At 33.1% G+C, this 21,680-nt stretch overlaps 1 protein-coding gene across 2 annotated transcripts in view; it reads left to right on the top strand.

Moving 5' to 3' along the window:
* LOC118446479 (zwei Ig domain protein zig-8) overlaps positions 1-21,680 on the top strand; it is a 43,122-nt gene that overhangs the window by 1,026 nt on the left and 20,416 nt on the right. For both annotated transcript variants that reach the window (XM_035877155.2, XM_035877154.2), the window contains exon 2: positions 21,151-21,428. In XM_035877155.2, coding sequence (XP_035733048.1) covers positions 21,272-21,428 — 157 coding nt within the window. In that variant the 5' untranslated portion in view covers positions 21,151-21,271. The remainder of the gene's footprint in view (positions 1-21,150; positions 21,429-21,680) is intronic.

The following is a 21,680-nucleotide window of genomic DNA, read 5'->3' as shown; positions in this document are numbered from 1 at the left end:
CCCCCTCCCCCTCAACACTCTCGAATCTTTCGGATTTACACTTGACGAGTGTTTTTGAAAGCGTTTGTAAAATTATTCACCTTTTCATCGTCGGCCGTGATATACATTGCTCGTGGCTGCTACGACGCGACTAATGAGAACGCACTTAATTTGTAAGTGTGATACGTCGACTTTTACTATTGCTAGTCGACATCGGTTATAGTATATCGAAAGGAAAGTATGAAAATTTGAATAAATAAAATCGTGGGTAGACGACCTGTCATAGTTAACAAATTATCTAGATACCTAAATGAAAGAGATAGGGGAAATATTAAAAGGAGAAGCAAATTAAAAAAAAAAGTAATAATTATAATTAACGATGTTGATACACCGAAAGATTTCTAATCTCGTTACTGAGTTTCGTTAAAAATATTTCCCATATATGCAGTTATTGCTTTAAAATAATATATATATATATATATATATATATATATATATATATATGCATAGTAATACATAGATGTACATTATATATGAATACGTATAAATGAAAATTTAATCGACGGTGATACAAATATATACGTAAATAATGTAAGCACTTATGAAAAACTGAATCAATTAATTGCATAACTCATTGTAATTCAGGAAATACAAAATCGCGATCTTCCATTATGCGTCGGTCAACTTTCAACGAGCTATAACCGCATTGTACCTTTTGGAAACACCCATCTCCGATGTGCTTTATTTCGTCAAGCGTGAAAACGAATATCGAAATGAAACGAGAACAGGCTGATATCGCAGAGTGCTCCATACTCGTGGCTACTATTAAAGTACGAATTATCAGAATTATAAACGCGAATCGGACGGATATGACGACGGGTGGGCGTTAAATTCGGACCAATGATTCGGTGTCAATTTGTACATGGTGCTCAACTGAAATCGTGTCGCTCGTAACAACATCGTTATTATCACAAAGCTAGCTGGTGAAAACTTTGAAGATAGAAGCTTTTCGAGGGTCCACTCAAAAATTCACAATTAGAGGGAATAAAAGAGAAAAAGAGAAATCGGTAAAAGGGGAAATGATATTTCATTGTATTAATAATAAGCTATATATATTTAAAGATACGATAAAATACAATCTTTGAGAATTAAATTAGATTGGATTTTCCCCATAATTAATCGTTTTCAAATTATTATGAAATGGATCACTTATAAAATATAATATAAAATCGATCGATGAATTAATGAAATTATAAAGATAGGATGATAAAGAAGAATGAGAGAATAATCAGACTGACTTTGGTTGACACAAAAAAAAAAACGAATCAGAAAATTACGTCCATTACAATCAATCGAATTATCCTCGCTCACGATTCGGTCTTCCATCGAACGAATTCCGAAGCCAGAAGAACTTAAAATGAGAATGGAGAATCGGATGGCTTAAACGGACACGAAGGAATATAAATTGTAACCACATTCTATGGAGGAGCAACCGAGTGACGAGAGACTTTTCGACGTTTTCGTAACGTCGACGGTAGCAATACTATCGTGCTAAGCTGCTGCCGCACCTGCTTGCAGTATGCATAATGCTAATTGTCCCTTTAACAAAGCTCCAACGCCCCTCGCAAAACTACGCCAACTCGAGGTTGCCGACCTGAGAATGTATCTTTTTCTTTTCTTTTCTCTCCCTTCGCTTTCTTTCTTACTCTATTCTACTTCTCTCTCTTTCTCTTTTTCTTTATTTTTCTTTTTTTTTTATCAAATTCTTTAAAAATATTTTTTCAAAGGTTGCTGATAAATTGCATGCATGGGTATGTCGAGAAATATCAAAAATCTAAATCATGTAACATATATATCTACTTATTGAACAATACAAATGAAATTTTTTTTTTAAATGTCATAAATGCAATTTTCGATCTATGATATGATTTCAAAGCAGCAATCGTATTTAATAAATCCACAAAATGTGAGATGATGTTAACAAGAGAGAAAGATTTCTCCTGACTCATCAAGTATGAAGATTGAAACGTAGGACTCATTGTTAAGTAGGTACAGTTAGCTAATGCTTCAACTTGTACGTTACGCTGAGCTTTGAACATTTAATAATTTATAATGTGTACTCCTTTTCGTATAACGCGACGTATCGAGATATTTTAGTTGTAGACATGTTTTAAGAGAATATAAAACTTATTGCTTGCTTACTAACCGTATAAAGCATATATAATTTTACTGCACACATATATATATATATATGTGTATATATATATAAATAAATATATATATATATACAAACATATACCCACACACATTTGTCTTTACGATTGAATGATTTTATTCAACGTTTCCTATCTCAATTCGCACTATTTTATTTTAAATCAAAACAAAATTTTTTCGCATTCATCGATCGAAAATTTCAGCGAGATACATATCATTAACAGATTAATGATATGTTTCTTGCACGTTTGTCTTTCCTCAAAGACAAATCAAATACGATTACCATTTACCTTAGTGCAGGTACGATACCAACACACTGTGAAAATCAACGGCATGCTCGTACGTCTTGAATAACGAACGATCGTAGCGATAATTGATTCTACGTGCCCTGTCGAATAATGCTTTACACAATCCGTCTTATCCTGTGCTCGCTTGTAGACGATACCCCTGGAACGGATGCCGTAAGCCACGTCCATTCGATTCATCCATCGCAGGCATACACGATTAGGAACGATCGACGCGATGTTAGTTCCCTGTAGATGACCGTCAATAGCATTGCCCGGCAGTATCATCGACTCGTACTACTTGATATCAACGACAAACACAGCTTATTCGATTCGCGTGTTTATCGTTAGGATAGGTCATTATTTGTATAACCGAAATGATTTGATTTTAGTTAAAAAAGTGACATTTAATATCAAACAAAATAACATGAGCACGAAATAAGTAACTTTATTATAGTTAATAATTAATAATTAATGATTGTAATAAATCTGTATAACAATTATGACTTATTGAAACTTCAATTCATTTTTTAATACTTTAAATATTAGATCGAAATTTCGCTCGTATTTCGAAATTATTGAATAATTCGATGTCTCGATAATACATAGATGATCGAATGCTTTGAACAAAGGATATATACGGAAAGGTCTCATCGAATCGACCGTGAGACATTATTAAAGCGAATCTGTGCGGTAATGCGGATTGATTATATCCACTCAGACCATCCAGAATGTGGATATGATGTATCGCTATGAAAGGGATACGGAATTCATCTCATCTCCGCCATCTTTCGCACCTCGTAATCAATCCTCGCCATTAATGTAAACCATATCGAATACCAACAGTTATCCGTATCTCTTTTTCGATATATCCTTTTTGATCTTTAAATCTTTACGACGAAATTATTCGATTAAATTAATACAACGATCGATCATGATAAAATTTTGTTAACAAACTGATGAACTATCCAAAATATCTTCTTTCGTTTTTGAATAAAAATAAAATGTTAAAATGTCGGTCACAGCATAATTAAAGTTAACTCGTTAAATTAAAATTCTCATTCCTACTAATTACGATGTACGTTTGTGAATTTGATAAAAAAAAAATAATTACATAAATAAATAATGAAAAAAAAAAGAAATAAAGATTTGACATAAAATCGATCGCAATAACAAATCATTACACTCGATTCATTCAATCGATTCATTCATTCAATTTTACAAATGCCTTGTCTTTAAATATCTACCATCCGGAAAATTTCGATAATTCAACTGAAAGAACTAACGTAATTATCGTGAATATTGTCGCGGCGACTATTACATAGTACCGTAAATAAAATAATATTTTTTTTTACATATTTCAATAAAAGAATGTATGTACGTATCTTTTCACTAACATTCAATATACGCGAGAATGAACATGATGGTCCTGTTATTTATTTTACAATCCTTCTTTCTAACTCCTTTATTCTTTCGCGTATTCCGTTAAAAATTGCGAGAAAATGCCAGGAAAACCGTTTGAAATCGAATGTGAGATTTCCGTGCAGGTCAGCCGTCTGGTCAGGGAAAAAAAAATGCAAAAAAAAGCAAAAGCAACTTGCGATGCATTTTTTCATCGTTTGCTCGTACGCATGCGTTTGTAAGAGAAAGAGAGAGAAAGAGGGAAAGAGGGAAAGAGGTATAAAAAGAGAAAGAGAAATAGAAAGAGCGAGAGAGGGGAGAAAAGAGGAGAGAGAGAGAGAGAGAGGGAGAGAGGGAAAAAGAGAACTTTGTGTGCAACCGAGTGTTGGAGAAACAGAACGGTAAAACGATTGATACGATTTCATCCTGTGATGCTTCGTGCATTTTCGATAAGAAATAAAGGCTGTCTGATAATACGTCTGTCGTAAAATTACATTATTCAAAAAAAGAAAAAAGAAAGGAATAAAATCTTTCAAAGCAAGATCAAATTTTTCTATCGTTTAAAAAAAATCTTCATAAGAAAGATATTTTTTAATGGAAAGAAAGTACAGCATTAAAAATCATATGAAAAAATTTGATTGCGATTTTAAAGAAAAATCAATTTTTTAATAAGAAATTCGAGGATTGATATTTTATCATATATATATATATATATTTATATTATTAATTAACAAGGGTACGGTTCATTAATTAACAAGAGTCAAAAGGATTATGGGAATAAAAAAATACAAAGAAAATTAAAAAAAAAAAAAGATGAATTAATGAAATATTATGGATATAATCATCATACGATTACGATATGAAAAAAGTTCGTTTTGTTTCTTTAAGCCAATGGTAATGGTACTTGGTCCTTGCATAGGTATCTTTCATGTTACATACGCATGATCCATTTGATGTGATTTGCATATTCTAGCAAATTCCTTCTACCGCGGCTTTATTATTTCGCTCGTTCCTATTACATTAACGGATTCGCGTAATCTCCATTTGGTTTAATAGCAATTGGTTCTCCAGCTCGTTTACTCATTGTAATTTGTTTAAACCTTTTAAAATCTTTCGCTGAATATCATTCAACAATTTTCAAAAAAATAATAAAATTTGTAACGATTCTATAAAGAAAAGAAAACATTTTCGATCGGTCAATAGTTATATAATAACATTCTACTTATTCGCATGATATATACGCTTACTACTACTCAACTTATGTAACAGTTATAAACGATAGAACCAGTTACTAACTTCCATGATATAACATGACTAATGGCCACGTTAATTTCATAATTAGTCATTAATTTCGGACGCATTAGAGCGTTAACTTACGCTCGGATCTGCAAGCGAATTATTTGCAAGAGAATTTGAAAAAAATGTTATTAATTTATTCCCTTATTACTAACTAATTCATTATTTAGGCAATTTAATAACGAGCAAATATTCTTATTCAGATGGTGCAAGTTTTACGAAAGATTCTTGTTTAAAATTTCAAGCAAACGATAAACGTTCAAATGGCACTCAACAGCGTGAAAATATAACGTTAGGTATCTTTTACTTAACGTGACTTTAATTACACGTTATCTAAAAAGTTTCGTATCATTGTAGATAAGTTTCTTAAGCGTACGTTTATTCACACGCTACGGAGGATAAAGCCGTTTTTCTTCTCGCTCAACGTCTCGTTAATCTCGAGAAAGCGTGATAGTGATGGAAGTGAAATAGTCGTTGATCACGATTAGAAACTCGACTCGTTTACAAAGGATCGACGCTCGAAAACCGGGTACTAACTTGAAAGCTAATTTTGTACTCGTCATGTTCGTCAATATGTTCTTCTACGATGTATTTCTCAGTTCCAACCACAATTAAACGTTGGACATTGAAAAACTGATCAAAAGGTTAATTTGAATATGATGAAAATCGATAGATGAATATTAGTGTTATAAATATAGTAAAAAGTAAAGAATATGTAAGTACGTAGAAATATCAAAAAAAAAAAAAAGGAAAGAAAAAAGATTATAATCACATTGACTTTGAATAAAATTGAACGCTGATTTAATAAACGTAGATGAGTCATTGAACTGAAGGAAGGATTAAAAGAATACTCATTGAATGTAGATATTAAAATTACTTTTCGTGCATTGAAATAAAAGATTATTAAAATTAGAAAATTATTTTAATATTATATTCGTTCGCTAATATCAATCTTTGAACGAATAACACAAGTTTCATTCGATGAAAATCTTAATGAAGGAAGAGATAAATAAATTCAACGCTAACATTTACGTTCTAAATACTCGATCTAATTTTTAATAGGATATATAATTTCTCATGTTCGCGACGAGCAACCTCGTCGTGGTCCGTTACCGACGAATTTTCGAGGTCGTGTATATCCAACCAGGAATCGGATTCGCCTATATTTGCACTGAAAGACAGAGAACAGGTTCCGTAATTTCGTAGATGCGAATCGAGCATTTGCGGTTAGCTCGCATACGTTCGAGTTAGGCGTTTCTATAGGTAAGCTGAATCTACAATTATTGCGTTTCGTGGTAGGTAGGTACTTGATGGAGCCCAAAGATGCGATCGAAACGTTAACGAAATCAACGTTGGACTATAGAGAAATGATAAAACGAATTAACTAGGTATTCTGCTAAAATGATACGAATTAGCACCAAGTAAGGGGCATTTTCGTATTTCTCATAGACCCTCTTCCAAATGATTCTACCTGTGGATTACATAGTGTTCAATAGATTTTCGACTGATTAGAAGAACATCGCAATCTTCCAACTAATTTACATTAATGCGCTTAGGAGCAAGAACTTCTTGAGCTTCCATTGACACGAACTTATCTCCCTCTCTTTCTCTCTCTCTCTCTCTCTCTCTCTCTCTCTCTCTCTCTCTCTATCCGAGTTACCGATACGAGTTGGCTCTCTCATCTATTTTTATCCTTTCTTTCTTTTACTTTCATGTATGAAAAAGGTAAATGGCTTTGGGCCTATGTATGCATTTAGATGTTATACATCAAATCAAACTTCGATCGTTCGAAGAATACGACTAACAAAAAAGAAAGAAAAAGAGAAGATCTTCCAAATGAGAAAATTTCATGGAATGTCGAGAGTTAACGATTTGGAAGTAACCTTTCGATTTAACATTTTCCCAGAAACAATGTTTCAAATGATACCTTCTTTGAAAAAAATGTCAAGAGGAGATTCTTGAATTTTCTTTACGAACGATATATCTTGTCGAAAGTTTACAAATATAAATATATTGTATAAAAATAAACAAATCCAATGGCCGACCATAAATATTTCTTTTTGTATTTTTTTTCTATCCTTTTTTTTTTTTTTGTTGTGAGAGAGAAAGAATGAAATGGATGCGAACTTTTTAGCGAATAAAATGTTCCTTTCTCTTTCTCTCTTTCTCTCTCTCTCTCTCTCTCTCTCCCTCTCTTTCTCTTTCTCTTCATATTTCATAGCTTTTATTTTCCTGAATAACGAAGCTATGCACGAGCACGTAGTCGCTACTGTCACGTAAAAATATTCCGTCGTTGAACAAAATGTCCTACGCAAAAATATCGGTGGCTAACTTGCCTCCTGGATTATGCAGATATATCGAGAAATCTCGCTATCTCTTAATCGCTACTGTCCTCCAGCGTGAAATGCATTGCCAGTGTACTTTTTTCGTTCTAACTTTTTCTCTTTCCTTTCCCTTCAACAATGTAAAAATTTAAAAATATTATCTTACATATACATATGTATACATTGTATTCTAAGCAATACGATATCTTTCTTATTCCTTTCAGCTGAATTCCCAAGTCTCTCGTTCTATCCCATGAGACTAAAGAATTTACAAATCACCATAAATATGTAATCGATTTCTACTACAAATCTGGAACGAAATGTTTCTAGAGAGAGAAACTGATTGAACTTTTGTATTATTTAAAAATCAATATTTATCAATCATTTATCATTCATATTGCATAGAACGCACATATTAAAAATCTATTACATTTCACGATAAAAATAGTAATCTATTTTTCGGATAACAAAATGACCTTTTCTGGAGGTAAAAACCGTGAGAACACCAAAGTAAGAACAGAGACAAAGAGGGAGAGGAAGAAAGAGAGAGAGAGGGAGAGAGATAGAGAGAAAAGATAACGGTGAAGTAAAAAAAGAATAAGGCGAAGAAATTCTATCGAGGAGACCGCTTTTATCACCCCATCATGTTATTTCGCGTTGCATTTCCGAACGATAAATTTAAGAGGATACTTTTGAAAGGATTTCGATCTCGAATAATGAGAGACTAAGCGATGAAAGAGGGAAAGAAAGATAATCGAGAAGTTGCCTTACATGGGATGCAGAAATTGAATAAAGTTAAAGCACATACATTCTTTTAAAGTATAAAATATTTCAATAAAAACACCAACACATATGTTTGAAGAAACATATTTTTGAATTATATATTTATGTGTTTCTATAAAAAAAAAAAGAAAAAAAAAATGAGAAAAAAAAATATTAAATGAAAAATATACGTATGCCGTATAAATAGATCAATCGAACGTTTCGAACCAACGCCATTGGTTATAGTACAAAGAAAAATGACATAAGATCGAGTCTCAAAGTATAGTTCCAGTTCGTTCGCTAATACCGACATTCTTTTCCAGTGCCTCGAGAGTTCGTTCGAAGAAGAACGTCGAGTAAAAATGGCTCACACGTTGCGGTCGATGTGTACCCGTTGATCTCGACGATAAATTCGGTGGGTTACGAAGTGGTACCAACTCGAACTATCCCTTCCTCTTACAAGCCTCACTCGCCTTTAGTGAATGCTGCTACGTTTCTAGCTAACCTCAGGCTGATTCTTTTTAATATCCCAGGACCCACGTACAACATCTCTCTGTTTTTTTTCCTCTCTTTTCAACTCTTTCTTTTTCTTGTTTTTTTTTCTTTTTCTTTTTCTTTTTTCATTCTCATTTTCTCTTATCTTTTTTTCTTCTCTTTTTCTCTCTTTCTCTTTCTCGAACTGACCACACCAGTATAAATTAAAACCACTTTCAGCTGTATAAACTAAAAGGGAACAAAAGACTCTTTTTCCAACAGGTACGAAAGCAGAAAGATTTGATCGGAAGGGTCCAAGGAAATTCTCGAATTTCCTCTACGATTTCACTTCTAATCTCACTTTTCCTTTCCTTCTTTTAACTCTCTAGCTTAAAGAATCTCACGTATTCCACATTACTTTCTTCTCTTTTCCTGATTCATCGGTGAAATACGAATTCTAATGTTTTTTAAATGATGTTTAATTTAATTGGAAAACGTGCTCTTAGTTTATCTAGGAAAGAGAAACGCGAATGCGAAAATTAAAAACTTTTATCGTTGATTAATATAATACTTGTCAATAATAATGAAATAAAATAAAAGTAATAAATTAAAAATAACAAAAAAAAAAAAGAATAAAAATAAAGTAACGAAGTTTAATTGCCATTCAATCGAATAAGATTTGTTTTTTTTTTTAAATGTCTTTCGTCATTGACAAGAGTGCTCTAACGATTGATCAGACGTCCCTAAGGAGAATTTGAAAGATTATCAATTTGTTCGAAAAATCGTATCAATCTTCGAGCAATCAGAATATTCATGATTTTTCTTTCTTTTTATTTCGATATTCGATGAGCCAATCTATCAGAAATACTAACTATTTCTGATATCGAAGTCTCTAATAACATTCATAATAATAATTGTAATAGTAGTTAGTAAAACTCGTTCGATATCGATGTTTGCACCATCATTAAAGTAAAGACAGAATCAAAGAAAATAACAGCAGATGGTGCCAACAGATCGGATTCTTCTTCGTTTCACCAAGCACGGAGGCAACGGTGAATATTTCATTTCGTTTTCGATTGAAATACCTTCTACGATGCCATGTTACATCCAACGTTAATTTATCAACTTCTCAGGCGTAGATAAGTTTTCTATCTCTCCTTTGTAATATTTCAAATTTCGCGATATGCTCGAGAAGATTCTAATAGAATATTAATTCGAACTTTTATTTACGATATCTGAGTCGCTAAGATAAGAGCGATGTTCTTTATGATTTTTCCTTTTCTTTCTTCTTTTTTCTTTTTTTTTTAGCTCTATAATAAAGCAGACGATAGATGTTCTATCTTTCTTTTTCTTTTTAATTTCAAAGATTTCAATCCTTTGAAATTCATGGCAACCCTTCGCAACGCGATCGCCTCGATCTTCGACGAACTTCTACTCTTAAGATGCAGTTTTAATTATTCCAATCTCTCAGAAACGAGTAGCTATGGATAGTAACGGCGAGCTTAACCATTACGACGATTAATCCAACTTTATCAGCAGTGATCCGTACTTTTTCATTCGACCAGGATATACCGAGGTCGTGGGTGTAGTCACGATCGTACCTTCATCCACGTTAGTTTTGATATACTTATAAAACGATGTGGTGGTAGTAATGATTAAAAATTTTTAAAGCCTCCCAAAGGTGACTTCGAAGAGCCTCTAATAAGGTGGTTACTTTTAACAAGGTACCTTTCATGGCCGAGTACTCTTCTGCACAATCTTTTGAATATAGAACGGCGACTTAATGACTGTTTTTTTTTCTTTCTTTTTTTTCTCCTTGTCGATAAGCTCAAAAATAATGATCATCAATATTTGACATTTTTTCGATACTTAATTTCAAAGATATCATATAATAAAAGAGACACGTTTAAGATTGAACACGAAAAGATTAGTGTTTCACCTTAGAAATATTATATCGAACAATATTTTGAAAATAAAAAATAAATGTCTATTTATTATACGTGAATACGAGAAAAAATGAAAAAGAAAATATATGCTCGTGTATATATATACTTACGTACATTTGACTGAGCACCAATAAAAGTGATTGTCATAAATAAGCAAGAAGATATTATTTTCTGTCGGAATCGATTTACAAATAGACCATTAATATTACATGCCTCCATAAGATCGAACTAGGATCGTGAGAGGAGACGTTTCGTTTGTCGCCTCTCCCTTCCCTCCTCAAAATTGCTCTCCGACTACCTTCCTAAAAGAATCAGTGCTCCAGGCACGTTCAACAAAATGCACGTTACGATCATTGAACCTGTTCACCTATTTCCTCCTTTTTCCTCTCTGTCTCTTTATTGGAGTTTTTGATAAATCTAAACCTTTTCGTAACTGATCATTCTATTTGTAAATTTATAGGTTTCCTTCTCTTCAAAAAAAAAAAAAAAAAAAAGAAAAAGAAAAGGAAGAGAAAAAAAGGAGAAAAAGTTGCAATTTAATCTTCATGCTCGAAAATAAAAGACAAGTATTAAGTTAATTAAATATATTCTATTTGATATTTTGACTTAGAAAATCGATAAAATGTAATAATTTTATTATTTCTTATAAAATAGTTATTTGATTATTGGCCAATTATTTTTAATAACGACACAAGTCTTTTTTATCGATCTTTACTTAGAAACTAGCTGTAACTTAATTTTTTAAAGAACATTTTTACTGCTTCAAGTAGTTATAACTCTGTCAAATTTGTTGAGTTTCGATATGAAATTATAAAAATTTTTACTCTTCGTTGACGACAAGCTTTAAGGAGATGCAAACGAAACTATTTTTCCATATATTTTCTTTCTTTTTTTTTTATTTTTTCGTACTAAAACATCCACTTGAATCTTTCAGGGTACTTGAAAGTCTCCATGAAGTACTTTATCTTCCTGACCGTTACTGCTTCATAGTTATATAACAAACAAAAAAGGAAGAGAAAAAAAATTACGTTCGTTTCCTCTCTCCTTTCCTCTCTCTCTCTCTCTCTCTCTCTCTCTCTCTCTCTCTCTCTGTCTCTCTCGAAAAAAGGAGAAATTTTTATAGAGTTCGCGTATACAAATTCGTGTCCACTCGTTGAGAAACGGAAAATGACTTCTTTTTTCTGTTTGGCATTGATGTAGAATTATCATAAAACCGGAATCCGCAAAACGTCAATCTTCCACATCGATGAATCTCCATATTTCTGTCTTTTTCTCTGTGTCCTCCTCTCTGTGTTCGTAGTCGACCGAGCACGTAAGCACGCGTGTCTGTAGCAAGTCGAGCGGATATATCGGATATTTTACGTTTCCATTCGCGAACGTCAAATAAAAATGTTTCGTTCGTAGCACAAAGATAGCGGCAAACGTCGAAATAAAACGTATGATACTACGACGAGAGAGGAAACGTATGCCAATCAATGCTGCCTACGTATTATTCTGTAGAGGAGCAAGCATGTATTTACAAGTTTGAATTTTCATGAGTACGATGTTTGATTAATACGAATTTATGCGTTAAGTGCTATTTGTACATATTGATATCAATCGAAGCGATGTTTGTCGCAATTACAATATACTAATGCTATCTATAATATACAATATACATAATATAAATAAATATTATAAAAATATAAATATAATTTTACGTTACATGAAATTTTCACAGATGCTATTATCCGTATTATTTCTATCATGCATGGTGATAATAAAAAAATATACATTTGGACAAAAAAGAAAACATTTAAATGTTTGAAAAATTTTTAAATGTTTTAAAAAGACTGAGTATATTTTTAAAGTGGATATGATGGAAGCCTTCGAGATAGGACACTCTCAACGTTTCGAACAAAACTGACTCATAAATAATTTTTCATGTTTACAAATCTTGATCCTACCGAAGATTGTATCGCATATAACGTAATTATCCAACGAGTGCTCATTTTATTTACAAATAATCAAAGTATGTCGAAGTAAAACGTAGTAAATAAATAAACAAACAATCACGATACTAATATTTCAGTTTTCTTTTTGTTTTTTTTTTCTTTCATAGAACACTTCGAAGATCTCTTTAAGAAATTGGACATAGTGATAACTGTAATAAAATTCTGATAAATCTTAAATCTATATTTCCTTTCTCATTTATATTCGTTAAACGTTCTACCGTAACTCTTCCATGCTCGAATTACCTAGTTCCGGTAACAAAGTGTAATAATAGCGTGTGTCTTGATTCTTCCATCGATTTAGTTCGCGTAAATTTTACTATAGACCTCCATTATACGAATGGACACGTTTGACTAACGATTCCTTCATTTGATGCTCGCACGCAGAATACATTTTCTGAGTGAACACGCGAAACGTCGAACTCGATGTTCCTTTCATTCATTGTAATCTAATAGTTAGTGATAGATAGTAATAACTTGTCAATCTCAAGCTTAAAATAACCCACAATCTAATAACCCTAATTCCATTCTTCTTGACGATGACCAAAGTCCTCTCTTCTCTTATTAACTTCTATATTTTCCATTCCATGAAATCCAATGTCCGACGTCGAGTCCGTCGTCGAAACTTTTCGATGGTCGCTTCGAAATCCCTTTAAGTGAGTTTGATATTCTGAATATCGAACGATGGTCGATGCTTTCAGCAAGGTCCCGAATACTAAATCGATTTCAGAAATTCCAATGATCCCCGATAAAATAAGTCAGTATCTACTTGATCATTGAGTATCGAAAATTCTAAGTGTTTTCGAATCACTCAATCATTGAATTCCTTTTTTGAGGTTTAATCGAAGAATTTAACGAATCCTCAGATTTCTAAGCATTCTTGTAATCTTAGTTTAAATAAAGAAGAAAAAGATCGACATTCTTTTCAGGGAATCCTATACGTGAATTTCGATATTGGCATCAGAGACAGAGAAGAGAGAGAGAAAGAGAGAGAGAGAGAGAGAGAGAGATCGATCGAGGTACCGATAACCTGAATCTAACGTTTCCAATGAAAAACCACAGCAACTTTGTTGGAAACGATATGTCGATTACGACTCGAGCATTATCGCAAGCTGGGATTTATTCTTCAGGTACTGCAATCCTCTGTGAAAGAAAGCTTTTTGGTAGAACGTAGACCTTGCCAACGTTATCGCGAAAAGTGACAACGTGTAGCCGCTTAGTTTGGCCACCTAAAGAAGAAAAAGAAGTAATAGAAGTTGGAGAAGAAGAAGAAGAAGAAGAAGAAGAAGAAGAAGAAAAAGAAGAAGAAGAAGAAGAGATGGAGATGGAGGAGGAGGAGGAGGAAAGAAGAGTACTGGAGAACACAGTAGCAGGAGAGAATCGATCAGAAGGATTCCCTCGAGTCGAATCCCCAAATGACGTCGCTTGGTCTTCTCTATCCTTCTCTTCGACAAAGGACACTCATCAAGATTTTCCTTGAGACGAAAGAAAGAATCTAACTGACCTTCTCTCTTTTCGATTCTCTGCCACTCGACTTTTTTATAACTCACTGCCATATACTTCCTCACATTCCTCTGGCCCATCTCACTCTCGACTACTCTTTATCGGTAATTAAGTCACACGGTACTTGTGCGTCATAGAAGCGTCGTCCTACTTGTGTAAATGTCTCTTTAAAACGTCTCCTTAGCGAGTACTTTAATGAGCATACTAACGTCTACGAACGAACTGCTTCGTTATCATCGTTTCAAGGTCACCGGTTAAAGCATCTGCACTCTTCATCTCGTTAATGTTTGTCAGACGTCTCATCTGTTCTTTCTCGTTCAATGAGTAATGTAATTAGTAGAAAATTCATTATTTCCATTAAAATCTATATCTTTTCCTTATTTTTCTTTTCTTTTGTTTTTTTGTTTTTTTTTTATTTGCGACAATAATGTATTACAATTCGTATTTACTAATCGACGTGTTCAACAAAGGCCTAGTTTCGTTTCTAATTAAAGCTATGTTTACTGAACGTCCAATACACATATTAATTAATTCAGGTTATTATTAAAGATGTCGTGAATAAACATGAAACCTACATATACAGAGACATTTATAAGTATATGTATACGGTGCTACATATATACCTGAGCTCGTCATGAATGCTAATGAAGATGGTAAACTTTTTCGGATCTCAAAGCGAGCATTGGAAGAGACTTACGCTCTTTTTGCGAGGGACACCCTCGCTTGATATTCAATATGAGCGTCACCATAAAGGAAGAGAGATACCGCAATGTGGTACCGGCCAAGAGATATCGCTATTCTCTGTGTATGTGCGTCGCGTGTTTTACTTCTCAAAGGTACGCTAAAAATAGCGTTGGAGATAACAAAAGATGAGTATATCCTATCTTCACTCTATGCATTTAAAAGAAAATTTGAAAATTTTTTCAAATACGCCATGTGTTTAAAGATTTCCGTGCTGTTAACATGATTTTACGAAATAAGCAACTATTTCAACGTCTGAATCGAGTGAGAGAGAGAGAGAGAGAGAGAGAGAGAGAGAGAGAGAAAGAGAAAGAGAGAAAGAGATATTTATTGAAAAATGATATTAAAAACATACTCTCTAGGTATCGTTCGACACACATACGTTTTCGATTATTTCGTCTGAATACCAAATACTACTTTTTCATTATTCTCGAAGAAAATAGAATAAAAAGAAATAGTAATAGAAAACTAAAGAAATTCGTTCACGATTCAATACTGTTACGAACGTGCTACGTCAGAGTATCGCGAGAAATGGAATTGCCTTAAACACATAAATAAAATATTTCACTTTAGCGGTTAGGAAATGCTGCAGGCTTGTGTTCCGCATCGCTAATAAAAACGGAGGAAAAAATAAACAAAAAAAAAAAAGGAAAAATTCGTACCAAATTGTATTTTGGCATAACCATCTTGCTAATTAAATCCCACTCGTATTGTTCTTCCATTGTATCTTGCATTTTAATGCCGGCTATACTTGGTGTTTCATACATCAGGTATTAATGAGACTCCTATTATTATATTATTTGATAGAATCTATTCATAAAACAAATATGTTAGGCGAAAGAATGAAAAGTGATAGAATGAGAAGATCTTTTCGTTTTTAAGAATTGAAAAAATATTTCATTTAATTTTATTTCGCTCTATTTTTCTTCATGGCATTTTTGATTTGAAGACGTCTCTCACGTAATGTTGTCTGATCACGTTTCACTCTCCACCGCGTTCGTACTTACGAGATTTGCTATAGTATAAATATCGACGCTATGCCATCTAGAAATTCGAAAGGAAAAAGCGAATACTATTCACTGGTAGTAGTAGTAGTAGTTTCAAGCCGAAAAGCAGTATCGTTACCCTGTCTGAAATCTTTCAAAGTCTTACGAACTTTGTCGTTGCATCGTACAGTTCGTAGTTTGCAGTCTACATTCGCTATTTACTATGTACATACCTCCTCCTTTCCTTTCGTTTCCATTTCTCCTATGTCACGTATCGTTCGAATGAAATTTCTTTCTTGTTTCCTATTTTTTCTTTTTTTTCTTTTTCCCTTTTTTTCTATCGTTCTCCAAAGAAAACGATATTCGAAACGTCAACGAAATCTTCAAATCAATTTTATTATGCTTCTTTCCTTTCCAAAAAAGAAATAAAGATATATATATATATATATTTTTTTTTTAAATACAGTTAATAAACTTTAAAAGAATTTCATAGAATTTCATTTAAGATATATTTTATTTACGATAGATCGTAGAAAATGAAACGTTTGGAACTAAAAATAAAGATACCAAGATTTTGGTAGAAATAAAATAAAAATGATCGCCTGTCGTAGAATGCAGACGTTGACATTTAACCAATGAAAAAACAACGTACCAGATGAATAATAATATAATTGACTGTCAATCAATTCCAAAAGGGATGTTTCGGTGCAAGCGTGAATTTTATTACCGTGAATTGAATATTCGATATTTAGTCGAAATATTTGCACGATTGATTTCTTCTTCCCTGAAACAGAATCATCATCGGAGAGCTACGCAAATGTTCGATACAACAATATAATCAACAGGTTTATTGTTTTATTTAAGATAATTATTAATCAGCCACTGTTTACTTATGGATTTCCTATAATTATTCTCATTCGAATATTGAACGGTATATCAAGCTTGAAAATGAAATGGAAGAAACGAAAAGAATTAAAACAAAGAAAAAGAAAGAGAAAAATGGCATTTATTATGTCCATTGAAGTGAATTGTAAAATTGTTATTGCGTTAACGAGACTTAAAAGATAATACGAACATCTCGATAAACGACTGTAAACGCGACGGAAAAGTTGACCGGTTGCTGTACGCAAATTTTATTCGAAGATCGTAATGTTTGCATTGCAAATGGGTTTACTTCGTTATTCGAATACAATGGGCAGACTGTGTCCAAGACTATGCGGCAACCGGTGGTGCGTTTATTTCGAAATAGAAAGGGCGAGCCATGTTCTACATGTGTGTGTGTGTCTGTGTATATATATATAAGTGTGTCGATGGATGTACATATTGTTCTGAACGAAGTCAGGAAATCTCGAGCTTTTCGCTTTACGATTGCACGCAGGTTTTAACGTGCGCGAACTTGGAAAGGAAACGGGAAAAGTTTGCCATCGCTTTACTGTTACTTTACTTGTGCTTTCTTGCTTCTTACTCACTGAATGAGATCTCGAGTCTTCCGGAAGATCAATGTTTAATATAGATATATGTAATAAACTTTAAAAAACGAATGTAACGAACTTGGATATATTTTTATCTATACAACTACAACTTCGTTTCTATTTAATAGATAACACGAAGCAAGGCTGTGATGAAAAATGAAACTGCGTCTATCATCTTATATTTATCTTTTAAATTAACGTTGTTTTTTTTTCCGTGCAATTCATGTACTACATAACTAAACGCATTTATATGTATACATCAATGTACACATATTTAACATGAAATGCGGGCCAAAAGTTGAGTACATTTTTTTAAGGTAAATATTCAAAGGATATATATATATATGTGTATATATATTTATATGTACATCATATGAGTACACTCGTGATTCCGTGACATCTCTCAGACCCCAAAACTCTAAAGCTGAATCGTGCCTTGGCGTTGCCTTTTCATTGATTAGAAGTTCTCTTTTCGCGTGTTTCCTTTTCGCGTTCTTTCTCTTTATTTCTTTAGAACTAGAACACCTAGAGAATCAGAAACTCTTAAATTAATATCCGCGAGTGATTACGAATTTTTGTAAAAGCTTTTTATAACTTTTATAATCCAAATTTAATCCTAACATGTAATTTTGTAGTTTTTCCTATTTTATCTTTTTACATTTTTATTATAGATTACAATTACATATTAACTCGATTATAATTTCGATCATTTCCACGATTCTTTGTCTCTATAGGTACGTATCCATCGTTAACCGAGAATGCAATTCGCAAATGACAAGTCCTAATCCCGTTACTCCAAAATTAGTTCTCGTGTCCTTCTCGAATCGCAATCTAACTGACTTTCAGTTGAAACAAAGTCAAACAAAGGAGTATTCAGTTCTACCGTATATTTAATCCGACGACGAACGTTTGTTTGTTATCACAATGCCGTGAAATTGTTCCTTCTTATCGGATGAGTTTCATCAAAGCCATTTCGTTAATTTTGTCACGTCACGAGAGAAGACAAAGTCTCGAAACGTATCTCGAAACGATAATCAAATAAGATCAAAAGCGATCAAACGGTTCTCGATGTGCCTAACAAAATATTTAATCGTACTTTCGTCCCTCGTATAGAATCGTTTGTTGAAACGTTCAGATCAAACGTGATTTAGTCTCTATTCGAGACCTCGAGATTATTATGGAAATATTTACTACCCGTTTGATTTGAAAGAATGGAAAAAGAAGGTTTTTCGCATTACTAAAAGTCACCGAAAATGAATGAACATATTACGGTGTACATTTGTGCGAGTCAGTGGAATACGTTATGTTACGATGTTCCGATGTGCAACTACTTGCTTGGTATAATGGATGAACTGGAACGTGAAGGAGAAAAAGAGAAATTAGAGAGTGAGTGAAAAGAGAGAGAGAGAGAGAGAGAGAGAAAGAAAAAGAGAGAGAGAGAGAGAGAGAGAGAGAGAGAAAGAAAAAGAGAGAGAGAGAGAGAAAGAGAAAGATAGATAGATATGTACGGCGAATGAAACATGGACGAAAGCAATGGCTCGAGAAACATTTATACTTTCGCAAGGACTTCTCAGTGGAAGAAAAAAAATTGCCGACTAGGATAACGTCATTCGCAGATGTTAAACTATAATATTTGCCATGTGCCATCTTCGAAAATATAAAGGATAGTGATAATATTTAATTGTTATTTATAACATAAAGTTTTATCTTTCTCTTTTTAAAATGTATCAAATTTTATTCTCCCTATTCCTTTTCTTATCTTTTTCTTTTTGTTTTAAATATTTTTAACATTTTTTTCTGCCTATAAGTAAGACATTTTATATCATTCCTTTTTTCTTTTTTTCCTTTTTCTATTTCATTATTTATTGCAAATATTTTTCATTCGTTCATTATATAAAACGATTTAATATCGTATTAAAGTTAATCGACGCTATATCGTCGTAACGTTGGAAACGGATTAGAGCATTATATTGAGTTGAAAATAACAAAAACAAAAAAGAAAATGGACGAAAAGAAATGTGTAGACAGACGTAGGTATTATGAGGAGACGTAAATTTGATTTACATTTCGTTTTTCTCCAAGGTGATACGAGTAGAGTACGTACAGGTTCGTCGGTGTTCAAAGAGAAATCGGAAGGTCTTTTTAAACATGAAGAAGAAATGAGGGAGGAGAGGGAGAGGGCGGGAGTAAAACGAGCGACCGTTTGCATAGAAACTTTCGTATCGTCTGTCGATAGGAAAGTTGAATAAAATTCCAAACTCTTTTGGGGTTGGTTGCTGGTGAAAAACGGAGAGGAGATAGGCCGATAGCTCGAAATGCTTGAATGGATCACAGCCCCGTCGAAAGAGAAAGGGGTGGAAGGTGGAAGGTGGAATTTTTGTAGGTTATATCGATAGATACTTGTATACCAGCGTATACTCCAATGAATGTGCACTTGTATCTCGGCCAGATAACCGTCAAGCCGTCCTCTTTCTTTCTCTTGCTTTCTCTTCCACTTCTTTTTCGACACTCATCCATCTCTGTTTATTCGCACACCGTCTGCTAAAAACCGAGAACGAATTTCTCACTAGGACAAGAAAACGAAGCTTCGCAATATTTCCCAAATTCAACTGACTGAGAAATGTGTGTAATCCTCAAAAATGTTAAAAGTCGAAAAATAAATTTCGGAAAAAATTGGATAAAAAAAAATTTCTATCCTTTTTTTTTTTTTTTTTTTTACTTCGTCTCTGCACAAACATTATTCCCCTGTAAATATTTGTAATTTTTATAATACAATCGATACAATTTTTTTTTTTTATCGTGAACGTTTCAAGTTTATTAAATCAATCCGTTCGTTGTAATCGAATAATATTTATTTGAAAAAATATTCTTTTTCGTTAATTTGCGATCCGTGTTTGAACTCAAAAGAATTCGTAATATTTATTCGGTTATTAAACGCGTCAATAAATAAATATATAGAAAGAAAAGATAATTGTTCTGAGATTTTAAATATTACTATTTTCCTTCATTACATCTCTACAACCGTGTAAACTTTTACGTTAAGTTGATTGACTTTTGAACCGTTTATCTGGTGACTCCCGTCACAGGCAACGCGTAATCGTTGAAGTAGACTATTAAACCCTCTGCGTGAAACTGACGTTAAAATATCGAACGCCTGTGCACTTCCCTTCGATAATTTAAATGTCGAGAGACGAGCTATGAGTGCCCAAGCGCTACGAGTGCAACTGTTATTATCCGAGTGCAACGATAGTCCCTATTGTACGTCACTCGCACCTGTAGCCACATTTGAGACCGATCCTACGTGGATGTTTCCCTATCGTTATCTCGATCATCATCAAAAGATTAAACCACAGTGATTACTTTTTTTTTCTTCGTAGTTTTATTTTCACCATTAAATTCGATCCTTATGAATTTGAAAACACGAGCATTTGCAATGTTTCTTTAAAAAGATATATAAATGGATTTTTTGTAATTTAAAAATATTGCAATACAACAATTTCGAAAATATAATTTGTTGATATTTATAATCAACTTTTTATCTTTGTCACCATTTGTTATGCAAATCCACGAATTTCTCGATGTCTGTTCGTTTCTTGTTAATCATATAAACGTACATACATATAATATACGTACACCGAATGTAACTAAATTTTATTTCGACAACGTTCGTTGACTGTAATAAAAATCGATCACTTTAAAAGGTTTTAAAAGTAAAATGTTATCATACATTTTTCATTTTTGATTTGCAATTCGTGAACAATTTAATTCGTGTTTCAGACGGACAAGTACGATAATTTGCGATCGTTCTGAAAACGATCCCCAGAGGTGTCACGTCAGCGAAAATCAAGATTCCGCATTGAACATCGAAAGCTTCGGGGGATGCGAAAACCGGTGGACGATGTCGACAGGACCAACCTGGGGGTCAAGGTTGTTCCTCGCGTTCGCGACAACCACGATCGTAATCACCAATTATCAGTGCCACTGCGAGAGGACCCATCTACGCGAGAAGCTTGTTAACGGCTACCGAACGATGAGAAATATCACTGGTTTGCAAGGTGAGTTTGTGAATCAATAACGAAGATAGAAAAGTAATTATTTGGTCTTATAAAATTTTTAATCTTTTCCTTTAAGAGATCTGGATTGAAAATTGTCATATTTAATAAAATTTAATTAAATCGATCGTCAACGATTACGATTAATGGATATTATCGTTACAATATAAAAAAAAATTTTTTTCAGAAAACGCTTAATTGAAACATCCTAATTAAAAAAAAAAAATAGCGACAAAATAAGGTCACAAAGAGATA

The sequence above is a fragment of the Vespa mandarinia genome, chromosome 9 (genome assembly GCF_050613455.1).
Source record: "Vespa mandarinia isolate Hongniang chromosome 9, ASM5061345v1, whole genome shotgun sequence".
Taxonomy (NCBI): domain Eukaryota; kingdom Metazoa; phylum Arthropoda; class Insecta; order Hymenoptera; family Vespidae; genus Vespa; species Vespa mandarinia.
This window is presented reverse-complemented; position numbering and strand designations above follow the sequence as displayed.